The sequence below is a fragment of the Solanum verrucosum genome, unplaced genomic scaffold, assembly GCF_900185275.1.
Source record: "Solanum verrucosum unplaced genomic scaffold, falcon-dt-bn FXZP01000128.1, whole genome shotgun sequence".
Taxonomy (NCBI): Eukaryota; Viridiplantae; Streptophyta; class Magnoliopsida; order Solanales; family Solanaceae; genus Solanum; species Solanum verrucosum.
This window is the reverse complement of record NW_026020327.1, coordinates 1,580,236-1,602,482: the sequence shown is the minus strand read 5'-3', so window position 1 is coordinate 1,602,482 and position 22,247 is coordinate 1,580,236. Positions and strand designations below refer to the sequence as shown.

Genomic DNA, 22,247 nt, shown 5'->3' with positions numbered 1-22,247 from the left:
CACCGGCCTCGTTTGCAAGTGATTGATATTCAAAACAATCAGCTCCAAGGAAGTATTCCAGCAAGTCTATTTCAAAACCCGAGAGTTGAGGTAATTTCATTGGCCTTCAATAAACTCAGTGGTGAAATGTGGAAAGGGCCTTCAATAAACTCGGGTATTATCCTTCTCCTTCGATTGGAAATCTCACAAAATTGATCAACTTCAGTTTGTATAGGAATAGAGTGAGTGGCAACATTCCAAAGGAAATTGGAAATTTGAGCCAACTTGTAGACTTGTCCTTTTCTAATAATCGGTTAATAGGTTCTATTCTTGCAATACTGTCTATTAGCTTGAAGGACTTTACTTGGGAGTCAATCAGCTCGAAGGGGAAACTCCATTGTTCATAACAAATGCTTCCAAACTTGAGAAGTTTAAGGAGTGTGTGCTAAATATTGCTACTCTGATGGTTACTTCATTCTTTCTGATATTCTTGTTTGTCTCAACTTGAATAATGAAACGAAAGAAGAAAGGACAACGAGCAACAAATAAATTTCACGGATCAAATTTAATTGGCGTGGGAAGTTCTAGCTCTATGTACAAAGGTTTTGGATGAAATGAGCAAGTATGCAAAAGGTTTGATTACCGAATGCAAAGTAATGAGAAATGTTAGAATATCTGCACCATGGTAATGACACTCTGATAGTTCATTGCGACCTAAAGCCAGCAAATGTTCTTTTGGATGAAGATATGGTGGCTCATGTTTTTAGCCATAAGCAAGTCCATGGCACATACCGAGATATTGGACACTCTTGGATATATTGCACCAGGTATTCTAGTCTCTTTCTATTTTCAATGATATCATCATAATATAGCCCTTCCAAAATCTAGAACTAAATAAAAGCAAGTGTCAGTTAGTATTGTAATTATTGTTATGTTTCAATTGAATAACTTTTTTTTCATTTCCTTCTTTTCTAAGAGTATGGCTCAGAGGGAATAGTGTCCGCTAGTGGTGATGTTTATAGCTATGGTGTTATGCTAATGTAGGTTTTGGCAAAAAGAAGGCCAACGTAACTGAGAATAGATATTCAATGAAAATCTTGGCCTGAGGGGGTGGATAACGCGAGCATTTCCAAGAACTATGATGTTTATTGAGGCAATTTGCACCGGTATGTTTTTTTCTCTCTATGATGTTATTGAGGCAATTATATTGTAAACTTCTTCCATTTTTGTTGTGATTAAGATTTTTGATACTGCAGTACAACTTTTAGTAAGCTATTGTTAGAATAAAATCATGAAGCTATAGCAACATAGCCAGTTGAAACAACATCAAGTTGTATTTTTTGTTTTGTTTTGATAACCATGTTGTCCTGATCAGTTTGCACGCAACTCAACTAATTCTGCGGGATATTTGTCACCTCTCATGGAGTGCTGTCCAGTTATTGACTTTTAACATAATGTTCATTTTTTGACTATTAGGGAGAAAAACCTCTGCCTTAAGAAAAAGTGTATAACCCAAGGCTACGAACAAAATTTGATTTGATTGAAGACCAAATACAGTCTGTTGATCTGTAACACATTGTTTAAGCTGTGATAAACCAATATATAACTCATATGATGAGATGTTGAGAACCAGTATATTGATTTTCCTTTACAAGTATGTCATGTTCAATATTGTTTTTCTACTACTTTTAGTTTATTACATGTCAACTTTGAATTTACCAACCAGGCATTGGCCAAGTGTATGATCATATTGGTAAGGATCAGAGCAAGTTAATGCTCTTCAGACTCTAAAGGGTACAAGATTGGGGTCTATTTCTTCAGGTATCGGTCGTTGAGGTGGGAACTTGGGAAGGAGACTAGCGATACGCTTGGCTGTCTCAATGTACTTTACATACTTGTAAACAAGACCTCCACCATGGTTGTTTTCTTTAGTGTTATGGCAACTTATATTCAATATGTTAGTCATTTGTGAACAGCAAAAGTTGCAATTGAAAGCTTTTTTCTTGAAAATCCACGCGCCACTCCTCCAATTGAAATGATACAAAGGGAGGAACCTTTGTCCATAAATGGATATGAATTCTATTGCTGCTAGAATGAACACAAATTCTTCCTTGGACATGTAATAGGGGAAGCTGACCCTTGTCCATCCCGGCTTAACTCCACTATAGCCCTGTCAATTCAAAGATAACTTATGTAAAATGATGTAACAGTACCATTTCTTGAGGAACATTGTGAACAGGACAAGTTCTTGAGGGAGCTGTTTTATGATCAGTTTAGCATAAACTTGTTAGCGAAATATTTGCACCCGAAAGACATTTTACCATATATGGCACATCAAGAAATGGAATGTCAAAAGCTTAGTGAATCAAACTCACCATTTGAATTGCATCTCTAAAAGCAAGAGAATGAGGTTCATCAACATTGAGCAAACTATGTCCATAGGGTCCTGCACAAGCACATCCACCTCTAGCCTGAATACCAAACAGGTCATTAAGCAGCTTAGCGACAAAAGGACCATGAAGAGGTTTATCTCTTCTGTATTTTCCTGTTTCTTCCCATAAGTAAAACGCGCTTTCCTCACCATTGCTATCATTTGATGAAGAGTAAGTTGTGGTATATATGAGAAAAGAAAGCACAGCTTGTCTCTTGGCTGTTACATTTCCTAAAATCCATATGTTAGGATTTGGGAGAAGCCTTTGTAGTGCAAGTTCAATGTAGGTGTGTTCCATTCTTTCAATTACTTTGTGACTTATGAACTCTTTCACCCAAAATGCAAGTGCTGTTCTCACTTTCTGAATGATTGGTGGTGTTCCTGCATCCTCCCTTTCTTCAATATTCTCCACATAAAGTGTGTCCTGTTAATTTTATTGTATATCAAGATTCTTTTAGCTTCAGAATTATCATGAGAGCTAAACAAAAGATGAAGAGTCCGCACAACTTAATTAGTATATACATACCTTTTCATTAAAGGGGTTGACAAAGTCAACAGTACCACCTCCACAAGTAGATGGAGGTGAAGTCCCCAATCTATATAGTGCTTTGTTAATTAGAAGAATTCCAGGTGTGCCTGGACCTCCAAGAAACTTATGAGGACTAATAAAAACAGCATCATATCCATCTATCTCTCCTGATCTCATCTCTATTTTCGTGTATGGACCACTGCAACATAACACCCAAAATTAGTCGTCTTTTCGTGACATGACATAATATAACAATTCTTATAGCATACCTTGCTGCAAAGTCAAAGCAAGCAAAAGCTCCGTTTTTGTGAAGTAGACGAGCGATGGCTCTTGTATCAGAATAAGTCCCAGTAACATTACTACAAGCTGAGAATGAACCTAACAATGGTCTATTCGTAGACTTATAGAACTCAAGCTGATCCCTCAAGGCTTCCATGTCTACTAGCCCTTTTTCGTCCAATCCAATCTCCACAACCTCAGCTAAACTCTGTCTCCAAGAAAGAATGTTAGAGTGATGTTCATAAGGTCCAACAAACACAACCCATCTCTCTTTAGTTTCATTACGAAAGCATCTTGTGAGTACTTTTTCTCTTAGTATAGAAGAGACTGAAATCCCCATAACTTCTTGTAGCCTTTTAATAGCAGCAGTAGAACCAGAGCCACAAAATATAATTACATCTTCTTCTCCTCCACCTAAGCATTTCTTCACATAAGCTGCTGCTTCATGCACTATTTTTGTTGTTTGATATCCCACATGACTATCACTAGTATGACTATTACCTGCACAAAACAATACAATAGTCGTTATTATCTTTTCCCTCTGGTTAAGGATGAAGCAGTACTATGTAGTTACTATAAAATTAAGGTAAACGAACATACCATAGAAAGGAAGGACATTATTAATGATATAGTTTTCGATATAATGAAGACATCTTCCAGATGCAGTATGATCAGCATAAGTCATCCTACGTCTTCCAAAAGGCGTTTCAAAATCAACATTTGCACCAATAACCTGAGAACGTAACCATGAAAGTTTCTTTTCAGGAGAATCACTCTTAGAAATACCATTTTCTCTTGAATGAAATGAATTATCAACTCTTATACCAAAGTGATCTTCATGTGAAGTAGTTTTAAGATTATTGTACTTCTTCATGTTTTGGTCTCTTATGTTTATGTGTTGCTCAAATTCCATATTACAAAACTTACAAGAATTTTATTTGTGTTTGAGATGATGATAACGTGCTGGTATTTATTTCAAAGAGGAATTAAAACAGAGTTGAATTTTTTTGGTATAAAAAATTAGAGGAATAGAGACTATAATTGAGGTTTTTAATTTCTAACTTGAATGATATCTACGTGGTCCTACTTAGATCCATCAATTAATTTATTTTATATTTATCATTGATGAGCAAAGTGATGACCAAGAAATAAAGTTTCTTTATGAAGTTGTCTATGATCTCTTTTTGATGGTTTTGTTCCCTTTGTTTGCCTATGAGACTATATATATTGGCATCGAAACCATGAGTTTTGTTATGGTGAGGCATAGGTGATGGGCGAGGGATAGTTAAGGTCAGTGTCATGGTTTAACATGACGCTTGCTTGAGAAATTTAGTTAAAAAATAAAGTTATTGTAGGTTCTAGCACGATAATAAATATTTGATCTTAACAAGTGTTTGGTATTACGGCCCATACTAACATGTTGATGAGGCAGGTGTGTGGCTATATCCTACATTTGGATGGTTAGGCGGTTCAGAATCAGAACGTGTCACTTGCTTTAAGGTTTGATTAAGAAATAAAGTTATTTCTATGATGTTAGCTAGGGTGGGCATGGTATGGTATTGAAAAGTTAGGTTCAGTAATTTCAATTTTTAAAAATACTATTCTATTACCATACCAAAGGTTTGATATTTTAAAGTTTCGATTTTGCGATACGGTAAATCAGTTATCATAGTTTGGTCAACTTCAACTTATATATATTTGTATAATACAGAATTATGACTTTGGTTTTTCAAGAAATGTCTCAATTATATCACAATATTAATACCTTACACACGTAAGAATATTTAAAAATAAAGTACAAACAGTTCTCTTAATTAATAAGCAATGACCCAAATAGAACTTTTAAATCAAAGATAGATTAGTCAAAATTTCAACATTTAAATTATTAGTTACTATATAAAGCTGCTGGCGCCTTTCGGTTTGTTTTATTCAGGGGGTTTAAAAGTTTAATTAGCTTAATTATTTTACATGCTTCATAAAGGAATTTCTATTATTTTGCACCCATCGATTTATCCAAAACAATAGGAACAAATATTTTCCATTATTCATGCATCTACTTTTATTCCTTTAAAACTCAAAAGTTTGCTTGGTCATGGTATGAGTTAATATTAAAATAAAATTCAAAACTTTTGAAAATTATTCTTGAAATAAGAAGCATTGTTTGGTTTTTTATTCTAAATTTTGTGAGTATAAGCATATCAGAGCACAAATTTTATTTAAAAGAGAAGTTTACATGTCTCGCATAAGAAAAGTTAATTTCTCAAACGACACTCAACTAATAGTTTATGTTTCAAAAAATTACTTCACTTTATCTTGTAACACAAAAATCATTCATAGTCATTTAACTTTATTTTGAAATCAAAAGTCCCTTAGCTATTTTCATTTCACATCAATGATGGTTAAACAATAAACTACTTCAATAATATAATATTCTTTTCACATTATTAGTGTACATAACTTTAACCCAAAATATTTTGTTAATCTAATTTCTTAAATCTTTCTTTTTGTGGTAACCCCCCCTTTTTTTTATTTAATTCTATTGTTTTTTGTATACGTAACATTAAATTTAATTTATTAAATCTTCCTTTCTACGGTAACCATTTCTTCTATTTAATTCATGTTATTTGTGTACATAACATTAAAGTTTAATTTCTTAAATCTTCCTTTCTATGGCAACCCCTTTTTGCTTTTTAATGAGAATGTTATTTGTGTATATAACATTATAATCTAATTTCTTAAATCTTCCATTCTGTAGTAAACCCCCCCCCCCCCCCCCCCCCCTCCTTTTTTTTTTTAAAAAAAAATCGAATGTTATTTTTGTACATAACATTATGAGCTACACAATCTTTTTTTTTATTAGAAAGGCCTCTATTACACTGGGAAGTAGGGATGAAAGAGACTAATAATTAATAAACAAATAAATAAATAATAAAAATATTAAAATATATTAAAATTATTTTCTTTAATATAAAAAAACGATCACGAAGCAAGATATGGTAGGTGCCCTGCTACTTTCAATTGTTACGATGATCTATGTCTCTTACATTTATTTTCACCATGTGTATGGAACTACTTTGCTGAACAATTCATAATGAATTTTCTGATTAGAATTTGATACACCAAAAAAAAAAATCTAGAAAAAGACAACTCATATATCCTATTTATTTATTTTAATAATAGCTAGACCCAATAATTCAAAAAACTGCCAAACTATTATTAATACTCTCTCCATTTCATATTAATTGAATTTTTGAGATATTTTTCATTTTTCAAATTAACTTAATTGTTGAGTTTTCAAGACTACTTTTAGAGTGTTCTTTCAATTTTACCCTTTATTTGGATTTTCAATGTGATGACTTCAATAAATTTGATAATAATTAATAAGGGTAAAAGTGGAAAACTATGTTCAATTTATATCTTAATCTACTTTTTTTAAAGGGTGTGAAATACCTCAAAAATTCAATTAATATAGAAGGTAGGGAGTACCTTACAAAATCAAACTTTTATATTTAGGTAACCCCTTTTTTTCAGAGGAAAAATATTTTGAACTAAGCGTGCACAACAAGATCAAATATTTCTTGTCAAAGGAGGATTGTAATACGTTGTTTTTATAATATATCGTATTATGTTATTGTGTATATGTTGTATTAAATCGTATTGTTTTAATGAATATAATGTTTGTATATATAGATTGTATCTTTTTTAATTGTTACATAATGTCATACATCAACAATTTGTAAAATATATTTATGAGAAAAATAGGATATGAAGTAGAACTATTATAAGAAAAAAAATATGAGGATAAGGTAATGAAGCAATTACATCAAATTATTTGTTTATATAAAGTGAGATTATTTATCGTTACATAATGATGAATTTAATATATGGATACAATAAAATTTAAATAACAATCAAAACAAAAAACTAACGTATGATACAATATAATAAGTAATAACTAGAGGTGTCAAATAAATGGATTGACAAAATGAAGAATGAAAGGTTGATATTCATTCAACTTAAATGAGGTGCAGATGATGAGATTACGCCATGTGGTTAATTAGTTGTATATACACATCAAAGAGAAGAGAGAAGAATAAGGTCTATTTGAAAAGTCATCTGGTAACTGAAATTGGTGTAATTATTGGGATAGTAATTATCTGCTAATCAAATAATTGCATAGCCAATCAAATATATCAACATTATAATTACACAAAATCTAATTATCAAGATGACTTTCTAAACATGAACTAATTGATTTTTGATAATTTCACTCTTATCTCATCCAAATCAAATTCTCTTTTTTTTTTCTTTTCTGTGAATCTTATACATATATGGAGTTCAATAAAGTTTGGATAAGTTATTGACCCACTTATTTATTAGTTCAATTCATGAAAAATGGGGTTATATATCGCTCAAATTGACTGATGAGAAATATTGTCAATATATTTTTAAAAAGACATTTTATTTTATTTAGGTTGTACTAAAAAATTATTCAAAAAATCAAATAAAGCAATTAAACTCAACAAGAATTTGATTATAACGTGCATTTTATCTCATTTCATCTCAAATCTTATAAGCTGATTAATAACTAGTCTATTCATTTACTCAATCTATTTTAACCCATCCAAACATTTGGTAATCTAGTTAACCAATTTTAGCTTAACTATTAGATGTATCGACAGATATAGAATAGTGACAAATATGATTATAATTTAAGAATAATTATCTGTCCAAAAAGAAAAAATCTCTTTAAAAGAAGCACGAACTAGTCTTGGTGCAATCTCTCTTTTCTTTTCTTTTTCCTTTTTTCTTTTGGCTTCAAATTCCCTATAAAATAGTGTGAATATATTGTTTAAACATAGTTATACACTATTAATATATGGTTATATAATGTATAAAGATGTATATGCAATGTATGTATAATGTATAAAAGCATATATACCTTTTTATACATCATGTTGTACAAATTTTGAAAGTGAAAAAAATAAAAAAAAAGGAGAGGATTTTTATTTGTCCAAATTACACCGTTAAGCGGTATAAATTATTGTTGAATCAAATATAGAACCCAACTAAATTGGTGTCGAATTCCAAAATAATAAGATAGAAGAAATTTTACGTGTTCAATATAATGCTTGACTTAAAGTCTAAATCCTTTGGGAACAAAGTTTTCTTTTTGAGAGTCAAACGATATTATTTTGACTAGTTTTTCATCATATTGATATGAAAAGAGATACAATTTATAGTACTTTCCATATAGTTTTTGAATAGGCATAATACATATATTGGACCCTAAACTTGGCTTCAAATTTTAAAATGCACAAACAGACACTTTAACTATCCAACTTTTAAATAAATAAACACACGATTTTTGCAGCCAAAGAGCGTGAAATTCAAACGCTCCAACGTGTAATAGTGAGCCACTCAATGGCTGCCAATTAATTAAATATTTTACACGTCATTTTAGAACCAAACAAAATCAAAATTAATTTTAATTTATATACAAGAATCAAAATTAATTCCTCCTAATGGTTTTTAGAGCTTGGAGCTCATTGTTTGACGGAGCTTAGAGGTTTGTTGATGGCTGGCTTCTTGGTTTAGGTGTTTGTGGTTGTTGGGTTTGTTTTCATAGGGTTTGGGGGGTCATTTGGATTCTTGCCGGAGATGGCGGATCTGATGGGTTTGGGGTCGGGTATTTGGTGGGTTTAGCGAGCTTGAAGCTCGTTCGCTTCATGGGTTGTGCTCCGGTGTGAGGAAGAAGGAGAACAGGTAGGTATTTGGTGGCGTTTTGCCTGAAAAAGAAGAAAATGAACGGAGGTTTTGGGTTGCCGGAGATTGGCCGGAATTCAGGGGGTAGAGTTGTCATTTCAACATTTTTTTACTGTTGTGGGACTCGAAAATTACTCCTACTCGCGCAAAATATGTGCACATCACACATTTTATTAAAAGGTTGGATAGTTAAAGTGTATGTTTGTGCACTTTGAAAGTTGGAGGTCAAAGTTAAAATTTGAAGTCAAGTTTAGGGTCCAATATATGTATTATGCCTTTTGAATATCTAACATTTATTTTCAAATATTAAATTGATGCAATCTAATTTAGCTTTAAAACTAGTCAAATTGACTCTCAAAAAGCGTACCATAACAACTAAAAAGAAATTGAGGAAGTACTCCCTCTGTTCACTTTTACTTGTCATTTTTTCCTAAAATAAATTTTCATTTTTACTTGTCACTTTTGACATATTAAGAAAAGACAAAAAAAATTTCATGTTTACCCTCAGCATTAAATACTCTTTCTTCAAATCATTTTCCCAGACTTAATACTAAACATCATTTAATAGAGATAGTTTGGTAAAATACCTATATTTGTAATTATTTTCCTAATGAGTGTGTCAAGTTAAAATCTGACAAGTAAAAGTGAACAGAGAGAGTAATATTTAGAGGCAATAATAAATATAAGTATTTATAACAACACTCTATATACATATCATAAAAAGTTTTGGCGACTCTGAATGCAATATCATTAATTCAATTGCCGCTAATTATTTTTGTTGCATTACATATTATCGCTAAAAGAAAAAATTATTGTTGCTACATGTCTCTTTTGTAATAAAGTGGTAATTTGTACCAACCTATATAATAAAGGGCAAACAACATAATTTCACTAGTTTAGATTCTAATTACTAGTATTCACGATAGTTTCGAATATTACTTTTTATACCATATATATTTATGGCATAATACATATATTGGCCCCTAAACTTGGCTTCAAATTTTAACTTTGACCTCCAACTTTCATAATGCACAAATAGGCACTTTAACTATCCTACCTTTAAATAAATAAACACGCGATTTTTGGAGTCAAAAGCGTGAAATGCACACGCTGCCACGTGTATTAGTGACCCACTCAATGGCTGCCAACTATTCAATGCATATGGGCCCGTTTTCCTGTCTATTTGACACCTTTTCAAATAATTTCTCTTTATTTTTGCCTCACAACTTCTTCCTTCACTTTCATTTTGTGGTAAATTAATATTTGAAAATGTCAATTATTCAATTTATAATTTATTTGTCTTATTTTTTTTTAAATTTATGTGTATTCAAAGATTACATTTAAGATACTATAAATTATTAGACTTAATATTTAAAAAAATTTATTACAAATTTGAAAATTACGTAATATACACTATTAATTACAATAATTACTAATTTAAAATATTTTTTCAATCTAATAAGAACCTACAAACACACTATACGTTATATTTAAAAGTACTATAAATCATAATTAAAATATATTTTTTTTAGAAATTTTTTTGTTGACTCTTGAAATTCTATTGGTGACACATGAATTTGAATAGATGGAACAATATATATTGAAAGTTAACAATACTATAAGTTATTCGAAAATGACGTTAATGATTTTTATAAATAACAAATTAGCAACTAAAATATTTTTGAAAAAACATACAAAAAATTAGTTGATGAATCAGCCACCACACCGTGGACATGTATGCTTTTTGTGATTAAAATTGAGTTTAAGGGTTATTTTGGTCATTTAAGGATTTTTCTTTAAACTTCAAGCTTTATTAATAGTGATGTATTCATTTTAGAGTTAACATGAACATTTACTACCATATAAATATATATAATTTATTCAAATTTAAAATTTAAAACTATTTATTTAACGTCAATTAAAAATTAACTTTTAAATTAATTATTAGCACGGGCTCGTCATCACTAGTATATAATATAATAAGCGGGAATAGAGGGGACCTTGGGGTCGACACGTGTTCCTTTTTCCTTCTGGACAAAAAAAGACTATACAGACAAGAGGTCAACCTGTAAAAAAAAAGGGGGACCCATATTTTACTATTGAAGGATACGTGTTTCTTTTAAATTTCTTTTACCATACTAAATAATTGTATAAAATATTATAAATCACGATAATTAATTACTTAAATATTTAAAAGATATAAAAATATATAAAAGATCTGATTGACTCTTCAAATTTTACCGGTGACGCATAAATTCGGACAAATGAAATAATATAAATTATTTGATAATTTCTTAGAAAGTACTATAAATTACAGTAATTAACAGCTAGAAATATTTCAAAGACAAAAAAAATTGATTGAATCTCAAAAAAAATAATTAGTACTACACGTGTTCCTTTTTCCTTCTTGCCAAAAAAAAACTTCATTATAATTTTTTTTCGTAATAACAAAATTTTTTATTAAATGTCACTTGCATTTTGCAGTAAACAACAAATAATGCAAAAAAGAGGGGAAAATTGTTGAAAAAAATATAAAAAGGGTTTAATTGTCCTTTCAATGCTTTTTTTACTGTTGACCCCCTGAATTTTTCCATCTGACGCGCCTAATTTGAGTGTATTTCACGCATTTTGCCAGGTAGGATCCGAGTGTTTTTTTGTTTAAGTTTTGGATAGTTAACGTGCCTATTTGTGCACTTACAAAGTTAAAGGTCAAAGTTAAAATTTGAAGCCAAGTTTAGGGGTCAATATATGTATTATGCCTATATTTATTAATTGGATACATGTATCTTAACTCGACAGATACATGTATCGAGGAATTGACAAAGCATGATACATGTTTAATTAACTAATATGATAGTGGGATGGCAGGAGATTGTTGTTGCTGTGTATATTATTAGATAGGATTCAATTTTTAATAGTTAAATATTGGCTAATAATGATTGGCAAGACCTTAGTCTAATGATTAGGTAATAATGGCCTAAATGATTGGAAGGAATATTGGTGGTGAATTGATGATTTCATGTTGTAACTTCCAGCGAATGAATTGAGGATTCACAAATTTTATTCGTCTTGGATATTTTGTTCTTTATCCGTATACTTATTATATTATAATTCAAATTTTGCTATATTGAAATAAGTAATTAAATATAATGGTATAAACTTATATGAATACCATTAGGTTGATGATATATGGAGAAATTGGAACTTAATCCTAGACTTGAAATTTGGAGAAAATTGAAGAGTTGACATGTTATTGGCATCAAGATTAGGAATTTGATTATAAACTTGGGTGAATTTTTGGGTCAAGACTAAACACATAGTAATATGAGTGTTGTTAGTTTTGGAATCTTATTGTGGTCATTTATTTGAATAGATTCAACGAAAGTGGAAGGCACAAGTGCCGGAGTGAATTCTTGATTATTTGAGGCAAGTGGATTTCTAAACCCTTGTTAAGTGTATGGAATTCGTGTATATTCTTTGTAATATGTGTTTGGGGGTAATGAGACTTGTGATGGGTTGACTTGTCCACATTGATTAATTCTAATAATGAAAAGGGGGTAATAAAAGGCAATGTGCTTAATTATTTATGTGTGATGTGTTGAGAATTGTTGGTGACGGGCATTGGTACGAGTATCGGTGTTATAAAGGAAATATTTAATACTATAGAATGCGGATTGTAATCCGAGAAAGTCAAAGCATCTGGGCATTAGTTGATATATTGTTGACTTGATTTATTATGTGTGATTGTGTTCTTTATTGAACCCGTATACTGGTGATAGCTGAGGTGATTACATATTATATTGATATTTGATTGAATTGCATCATCCCTTTTATTGAAATCATATTCTGCACATGCATTGACATAAGATTGAGTATAAGTTGGGCACGTGAAGATCGTCCGTGCTGGGTATGGTGAGATGTTAAGATTATAATTTGGGCACGTGGAGATCGTCCGTGCGAAATTTGTTTGATTTAGGTTAGTGCATTGAGATCGTCCACACAGACACGTGGAGATCGTCCGTGTCGGTATATGGACCTAGCGAGTCCCCCATGGGTCATGAACTCTCGATGTATTTCTGAAGAGTATCATGTATATACGGTTGAGAGAGTAATTGGTATTCTGAGGCATATCATTTCATAGTGTCATATTGCATTGCATCCCATGACATCCTTCATTCTTTATGATTATGTGTTTTATTGGTGGTTGGAAAGTACTTGATGTTTGATTACCTCTATTTGATGAACTTGATCTTGTGTGTTGTTGATATTTGTGAGTGCCTTTTTGTGAATGATGTGATCGATGAATATTGAGTTTGTTGTTGAGGATATGTAATTTGTTAAAGTGATTGTTGTTGAGCTAGGTGTTATGTAAAATGTGAACTGTTAGGTTGGGCTAATTTTTATGCAGGTTGTAGTTGTGGAGGTTCGGTTGAGGTGTAAGGAGTTGTCACACCCCAAATCCGGATGTGATGGCACGTGTCCATTTCCCACCGAACACGTCAGCCTAACCCAACCACAACGATAGAGAAGTAGAAATACGAGAATAAAAGATAATAAATAAGCGGAAGACTTTAATTAAGACTCAACACTACCCAGAATTTGGTTGTCACATGTACAAACCTCTAAATACAGAATTCGAATAAAAATATACAAGTCTCAGAGTATAGTTCTCGAATAGAACAAAATTGAAAGTAAAGATAACTCAAGGGCACGTCTGGAATGAACCGCTACCTCTCGAGTATGTCCCGAATCTCAATCTGCTAAAGAAAATACTAAGTCGAATCTGAGAAAGCTGCCAACCTACACAATTGTGTAGAAGCAAGGGTGAGTACCGAAAACCACAAGTACTCGCAAGTAACTCTAAACTAAGCAAAACTAGCAGCTAAAACACAACTCCTTTCAATCCCAACCGAACCACCGAAACTTCAATCTAGCAGCAAACTAACCAACCTATACTAAACAGATCATATTCAACAACCAGAACCAACAGTATATTCTCATCAACCTCAGATCAACAAATAAGAGCAAGTAGATCAAATTTCACATAAAAAGGGTAAACCGATACAATCCACACATCACAGACAAAGATAAGGCAAATACGATGCAAAATGCAATAATGATGTCATGTAGTCGTGATGCATGTCTGTCCTACGATACACATCTGTTGACGTAATCAGTCCGCGCTGAATACTCAAATCAGAACCCATGAGGGCCACATATGGACCATGTATCACCGCCGGAACCAGGTCCCATCGGCATCCAAATTGCTAGCCGGAGCTAGTCCATCTCATATATCTCTAGCCGGAGCTAGTCTCAACTGTGTCTCATATCCATCCATCCTCATATCAGTGTCTCAGAACTCATGCAACAGATAGTTCACACATGGGATGAATAATGAATATGCACATGTCATCAATCACAATCATATCACGATCACATCATAGTATTACACATCATTTGTCTCAATCACAACCACATAATAGTATTACACATCACCTGTCTCAATCACAACCATATCACGGCCACATCATAGTATTACACATCATCTGTCTCAACATCAATGTATGTATCAATCATAGCCTACTCATGCTCTTTTGTCCCCTCAATATCGGTTATCACATGACTTATTCAACAAATTCAAGTCACATATAACACATTTAGCTCATTTTATTCCCATCTTTCATTTACAACAATTTCAATCAACAAATAAAACTCATCCTCAATCCCCATTACTCTCCAACACAATTAGGAAAGTAGTCATGCGTAGTCTAAGAGTTTTACAAAGTTTGGAAGCCACTTGCCTTAAAACAAACTCCAAAAGTTACTTGACTTAAGCCTTTCCTTTCCGAGTATAATCCGGATCGCGATAATCCTAATATTAATTCAAGAAGAAACCCGTAAGAATCACTCCATTCCGATCTCTAGAACTCCCGATATGCTCAAAATACCAAATGAACACAGTCTGAGATTTTTATAACAGTACATGACTGTTATGCACCAGAAAAACAGCAGTTAATCTTTCACTAAAAAAGCCGTAATTTCCTCATACGATAGTGAAATGACCCGATTTTTTTTTGTAAATGTCTTAAATAATGATACGGACCTGCTCATTCAATCGGAGCTCAATTTCATGCTCGTTTGCCTAGTCAAATATCATTTCTACTCGGTAAACAATTATTTCTTATTTGCGATAAAGTCCAATCTCGGGTTAGCGAAAATGCACCAAAATTTGCAGATAAGTCCTATAATTCATGTTCAAAATTTCAGAACCTTCGGAATAATTTTTCGACCTTTAAAACTAATAATGAACCCTTTAGTTGCCACAATTTGCTGAAATAGTGTCAAAGCATCCAAGAAGCTTAAAACATCACCCAAAACTCATTTGGCACTTCCCGAACACAAACCAAATATGCTACTAGCTTGAAAATGACATTTCGGACTCAATGAAATCGTCGGAATTTGAATTCGAGGTCTCCTTGACCCGGTATCCGATAAGGCGTCAAGAAACTAACTTTAGGCTCAAAAACTCGAAACGCACTCGGGGCCTCTAAAAATTCAACCAAGACTCATTCTAGACTTAGAATTACCCCCTGAATCCAACGGTGCCCTCGGAATTCCATTTCGAGCACCGGAACCTCGTTTGTTGACCAAAGTCAACTCTTGATCAAAATTTCACAATTTTTGCAACTTAGGACCTCAAATCTTCGTTTTAACTCCAAATTCAACTCCGTCAATTCTCATAGACCCGTTTCAACATTCTAAAACTGCTGGAATCGACGGAAATTCGATTCGAGTCTCGAAATTCCAAATGACTCGAAATAGCACTTTTAACCAAACTTTAACTCTTAAAAACTCAACTTTCCAAAATCTCAACTTTTCATCAATTTTCCTTCAAACCAACTTCGAAAATACAACAATTAGGACTCGGGGCAACTATCGGGAGGGGTAAAATGGTCATTTTATGAAAATTTCCAAAAATGACCTTTAGGGTCATTACAGGAGTACCCGTATTCTGTTCCCTTAGCTTGTGTTTAGAGGTGTACTTGCTGAGTACCGTGTGGTATGGTACTCACCCCTTGCTTCTATAAATTTTTGTAGGTTACGAGCCTGGATTTTGTGATACTTTCCATTCTCTTATTTTTCGAGGCTTCTTGGAGATTTATGAGGTAGCTGTTTGTCATCTCAGCGGACCTTCTTACTATTATTTATGATATTGTTCTATTTTAGGGACAACATCATTTGAGACCTATGCTTTCTTTCAAATCTATTGTAATATTTTAGAGGCTTGTACACGTGACAACCAGATTTTGGGGGTATTTTTGTGGTGAGTGTTAGGCTGACTTGTCTAGGTGGGATAAGACGAGTGTCATCACGTCCATTTTTGGATCGTGACAAACAACTTCCTAAAAAAAATCAAAAATCGTGATGTCTTTTCCTTCCTTTTTGTGAGAAATTGACTAAAACAATGTAAATTTCATATGTCTATGAAAATTTAAAGAACTATATATCTCAAAATACACACAATATACATAAAAGTTAATAATCATTCAAGGTATATCTACATATCTACATATACGTAACTAAGAATGCATCTAAATTAAACACAATATATACATATAAATTAGATACATACGAAAAATTTCCAGATACATTGTAATTACATAACAAATACATATTATAATATTAAGATACATGATAGAAGGTCAGATACATATGGCAAGACTCGGACACATAACAAAACAAATTGTGTCAGATACATCCATAAATCTCTACTAACGCGTAAATCGATCTCTAATATATTTTAGATACATACATACTTAATTAGATACATTGATAAAAACTAAATACATATAATCGTATTTCAATTATGTGTTAGATACATCTATAATGTGTCAAAAACCGGCGTAAATCTCCACTTATTGAAACTTTTCGATTATGTTCATGGTTGGTCAGGCATCTCACCGCAACGGTGTTAATTTGCTTCACTTTTTGATTTGTCGATGTACTCATTACTCGCTGCGCTTAGATTCAACGGATCTCCGCCAGATCTACCAAAAAATCGACATGAACAGTCCTCCAATTATGCCTTTCGACCTCCTAATCGTCGACGCTGGTCTAAGTGGTTTCTCCACCGTCGGTGCGATCTCCGGATGTAACAATTTGAAAACGAAAAGATATAGATTAATCATATGAATATGCATTGATACATTTAATTTTAGAAAGGTAAGAAGCAAGAAATTGATCAACATCTTGTACATAATATCAATTAATAAAATATAGGACAAAAAGTGTAATAATCTGTGATATCGATTTACAAATCGAAAGAGTAACCAAACAAAAATATAGGACAAAAAGTGTAATAAAGATAGGATTAATTAAATCATATGCACTAACAATAGCGTAATGAATATTTTGATATGGTTGACCAGTGCATTCACAATAAAAATAAAGAAAAATTAGCAACGAACAATTTTCACAACTAAACAACAAAAAAATGTCATTAGTTTAGTTTCATTAATTTAATGATAAATTATTAAAGTAGCATTCGTGTAATTTAGCGATAGGTTAATTCATATTTCTTTATAGTGATTTTAGAATACTATAAAAAGTTACTTGCTTTTCTTTAATTTATTTACTAATTCTATTAATTATATAGGGTTATTTAATTAAATTACCTTTATATATGATGATTTAATAATGGTCCATTAACTGACATAAATCTCAACCCACTTGCATAAAAGATTTTATTGACTTTAATTTGATTTGTCAATTCAGATGATGACAATCTTGCTTTATGAAGGATGGAATTACGTAATATGCACATGCATGATTCACTTTCACAACTATTCACAACTATATATATTTCTTGAATAATGTGATAAAGCTGGATAACAAATTCAAAATTTTAAAAATTTATCAAATAATAAGATTTCTTTCAACATGTTATTTTTCTTCATAGAGATAGCACCAAAATAAAGAAAGAATTTTATAGTTATTATTTAGAGGTAGTAATATAATTATTTCTATATTATATTTACGGTAATAATATTTAATCAACACTTTATAAATATGATTAATTATAACTAACAGTATGCTAAAAGCTTAAATACCTCTTAATACAATGACATTATCATGGTTTCTTCTAAAAAAATCATACTGTCACCAAAGATATTTTTTAATCATAGTTTAGTTTACCTTGATATTATAAACAAATAGTGAAATATCAAATTTAATGTTTCTGATTCTTGAATTTTATGCTACCTTTTATTATATACTTTATAAGTTTTCCACTACATTCCTCCATTATTATTCAAAAAGATAAGGAGGAAATGATTTTTTATGATCCGTTATAATTTGAACATATGAAAGAAAATAATCCTATGGAAAATATGTATTACAATTATTTTTTTGTTAAAAAAATATATAGTTAAAGGAATATTTAAATGTACCATGCATAAGATCGATTTTTGAAAAATAACAAATGAAAATGTTCGAAAGGGAACCAATAATTGTAGACATCATGATATAATTTATGAGTGTAACTCAATTTAAAAGTTAACTCTAAGTGATACTCTTTTAACATATCAAAAATCTAAAATCATGATAGGGAAATAAACATTGAATTTAACTCAAACTCAAAAAAATAAGAATTATCTAAATCATATTTTAAAAGATTATTCATCCTTTGAATGACTGATGTATCAGAGGCGTATCTGAGGGGGTCATCGGATTTACGTGAACCCATGCTCTCCTTTCGAGATTATATATAGTAATGTTATATTTTGAAAAAAATATCAAAATATAGATATGTGAACTCACACTCAGAGTATCACATAATGCAATAATGAATGGATGCACCTCTCTACGTGAGGTTAGAAATTTGAATTTTATATTTATTTAGTTTTATTTTTCTTTCTAAAATTAGATAACACTTCTCTAAGTGGTAATTGGTATCACTTTTGGCATTTTAATTATACATATATAACAATTTTAGACCTATAATATTAAAATTTTAACGGTTTTCAGTAGTAAAAACCTAAATATCAAACCGATCAAATTTATCTCTTAAATCAACCTTTTTGTAATAGTGCACCCATTATCTCAAAATCTTGAATACACCTCTATAAATGACAACCCTTACATCCAAGACTGAACAAGAGCTAGCTTAGACAATTTAACATAACCCAACATCTGAAATCATGATAGAAAAATAAATATCGAATTTAACTCAAACTCAAGATTATCAAAATCATATTAACGAGATCATTCAACCCAACGATGGACTTTTCACCTCAAAAGTACTTGGAAAGTGGGTCATGTGTTCATGAAGTAGCTAAACCCTAGTTTAAAAGAAACAAATATTCTAGACATCATGACTAATTGAAGGGGTCCATATTTTTCTAACAGTGTTACCCGTGAACACATTTTGGAAAGTAGGCAACTTCCAAAAAGAGCCTATTAATTGTTACTGTCCCTGCCAAACAGACCCTTACATACAACTAGGAGAAAACCTACAAAAACAACTAAAAAGTCCATAATTTATATTGGTACCATAGTTCGATAATGACTTTGAGGTGTACAAAATCACTTTCATAAGAAAATATTTTACTTGTCAATATGAGACTTTTCGACACGAATTTAATTTATATCAAATCTCAATATGAATATCGATCGACGTTTGTTTAGACCAAGTAAACTTATTAGTGACAAACTAGGTCAGTAGGTCACTAGTAGGTCTCATTAGAGATGAAATATTCTTGAATAGATATCCAGAAAATAATTACTAAACCAAGCAATTATGCAAAATTAGGGAATGAAAAGATACTCTAGTTCATTGCAGGGAATGAAATTTTCAACTTCTCTTCATTGTCCAAATTAGTTTTACCTCAAATTATATTGTCAACACATTAAATATCCAGCCTTGGATGTTGAAGAATGAAAAAGTACTCACACATCTTTATATGGCCTTGGACAATATCATCTCATGAGTTAATTTAATTTGGGATTGAATTAACTCAATACTCATTTACTTTACACTAACCAAGATTCTTTTCATGCTCGGTATAACTCAATCTCGAAATTTGTGATTAAGAAGTGGAAGGATCACATTCATTCCACCACAATCCGCTAGGACTATTTTCCATTTTTCTCCTAACACATTTTATGAATACTCATCTTTCTTATTCCATTCCATTCATGGGACCTTCACTCTACATCGTAGAGACAATAGATTAAACTCCTTCATGTACTTTCTCTTAGAAATTTTTGAAGAACCCCTGCTTTAGATTCTTAAGCTTATTTATGAATTCCACTTCGACATTATCGAGTAGAAATTAATTCTTAAACTTCAAAAATAATCCTTATTCCCATTTAGAAAATTTCTAAAAAATAACTCCCCAAAAAGTGTATTTCTAGTTTTCCTATTCCCCAATTAGTAATTCTCCTTAGTATAAAAGATAAAGCAACCCCCTTTTCATACAACAATATATTCTTTCTTTACTACACCAAGAAATCTAACATCAAATCTCTTTTCATATACCTCTTCAAATCCAAAACAAGAAAAAAAAAATTGAAAAGCAAATCAATATGTCTTCTAATTTCCACTTCTTATTGATTCTTGTTTTCTTGATTTCACTTCAACCAACAATTTCCACCTCATCATCATCAATTGATTTGATTCAAAAAACATGTATGAACACAAAATACTATGATCTTTGTGTATCATCTCTCAAATCAGATTCCACAAGTCTCAAAGCAGACACAAAAGGCTTAGCAACTATCATGGTCAAAATTGGAATGGTCAATGCCACAGCCACAAACACTTTTCTTTCTTCACATGAATTAGTACTTAACACTACTAATTACACAAATAATGATTTGGTATTAATGAAGAAACTCCTCAAAGATTGTGCTGATAAATATGCTTTAGCTACTAATGCACTTCAAGATTCACTTCAAGATTTGAATAATGAAGTTTATGACTATGCTTACCTGCATGTTATGGCGGCTGCGGATTATCCTAATGTTTGTCATAATGGATTTAAGAGGAATCCAAGATTGGATTATCCAACTCAACTTGCTATTAGGGAAGATGGATTTAAACATATTTGTGATGTGGTTTTAGGTATCCTTGATGCTCTTGGTTGGTGAAAAAAAAAATCCCTTTTTTATGGGATTTAATTTCTTGTTTTTTTTTCATGTTATATGAAATGTAAACTTTTTCTATTATTATATATGTGTTTAGTTTTTCTTTGTCTATGTGTAGAGTTAAAGAAATGAGGATTTGTATGTTGCCTTTAATTGTTTATTGAGTTTACCTTTCTATGCAAGGCACTTTTAGTCTGAGATCTGAATTATATTTTTTTAAAATTTATTGAGTTACGAATATATTATTTATATATATTAAATAAGTTTTTAAATATAAATATAAAATTTGAAATCAAAAATATTAAAAGTGGTTAAATTTGACATTTGAATGATGCTAATCCCCTGCTTCTATATCCCAATGTATATAAAATATTTTTTTCTTGTAAAGGGTGATCAATAGTCAATATATGATGATATAATTTGTTATTTAATTAATTTCTTTTACCAAATCTATTTGACTATTAAGTTGGAAAAAAGGAAAGAAAGCAAAAAACTGGGGAGATTTTTCCACTACTAATTGTCTATTTTCCCTGCTGTATGGCTGATCGGTGATTACTAGCGAGACTGGTTTTATGCAGGCGAGTTGCAGCTTACAATTCGAATTAAGGACACGTGTTGAATGACTTTTGAAAAATGTGAAAGAAATTTTCTAACCGGTTAGAGAGCTCATTTGAGGCTAGGTCGTAAAAATCCAATCACGCTTGCTTACGGCCTTATCTTTCACCTAGATCCAGAGCTACTGCTTCAAGAATTAACTGAGCTCAAGAAGTCAGGTTAAGACGTCGACTTTGACAGGGGAGATGAAAAAGAATTCATGTCTTTAGAAGTAAATCTCATTCTTTTCTTCTTCTGCCTAAATGCTTTTTCATTTAAGTTTATGTGACAAACTTTTTCTTTTAATTCGTTTAGTAAAGTGAAAAATAAATACATTATCCCAACAGTTGCAACAATCCTCCTTTCTTTTTTGTACTTGCAATTGTTTATCTATATCTATCTATCTATCTATTCTCATTTTTCCGAGAACAAGTTTTGAATTAGTCATTAATCTTTTTGAAGGTTTTGCGAACTTGGCCCTTACTCATAAATGTTGAAACAAATTAAAACGGAAGGAGTATT

The 22,247-nt window shown here is 31.4% G+C and overlaps 2 protein-coding genes across 2 annotated transcripts; one reads left to right on the top strand and one right to left on the bottom strand.

Annotated features, from left to right (window-relative positions):
- Window positions 1-1,649: 1,649 nt before the first annotated feature.
- LOC125835959 (uncharacterized) lies at window positions 1,650-4,092 on the bottom strand. The gene is made up of 5 exons (XM_049515065.1): window positions 3,819-4,092; window positions 3,209-3,719; window positions 2,937-3,138; window positions 2,355-2,834; window positions 1,650-2,149 (listed from the first exon to the last, which is right to left on the bottom strand). Exons 1-5 carry the CDS (start codon window positions 4,090-4,092, stop codon window positions 1,760-1,762), a joined length of 1,857 nt encoding a protein of 618 aa, XP_049371022.1. The 3' UTR covers window positions 1,650-1,759.
- A 16,449-nt stretch (window positions 4,093-20,541) lies between these two features.
- On the top strand, window positions 20,542-21,168 carry LOC125835952 (cell wall / vacuolar inhibitor of fructosidase 2-like). Its single transcript, XM_049515059.1, has one exon. It carries the CDS (start codon window positions 20,571-20,573, stop codon window positions 21,132-21,134), a length of 564 nt encoding a protein of 187 aa, XP_049371016.1. The 5' UTR covers window positions 20,542-20,570; the 3' UTR covers window positions 21,135-21,168.
- The last annotated feature ends 1,079 nt before the right edge of the window (window positions 21,169-22,247 follow it).

What these genes read in the sequence shown, in the direction of transcription:
- LOC125835959 (XM_049515065.1), bottom strand. Translation starts at nt 4,092, where the DNA reads ATGAAGAAGTACAATAATCTTAAAACTACTTCACATGAAGATCACTTT. An exon ending in TAATGTCCTTCCTTTCTATG is followed by an intron (nt 3,720 to 3,818) that starts GTATGTTCGTTT and finishes TGTTTTGTGCAG; the next exon opens with GTAATAGTCATACTAGTGAT. An exon ending in TCAACCCCTTTAATGAAAAG is followed by an intron (nt 2,835 to 2,936) that starts GTATGTATATAC and finishes TAAAATTAACAG; the next exon opens with GACACACTTTATGTGGAGAA.
- LOC125835952 (XM_049515059.1), top strand. Translation starts at nt 20,571, where the DNA reads ATGTCTTCTAATTTCCACTTCTTATTGATTCTTGTTTTCTTGATTTCA.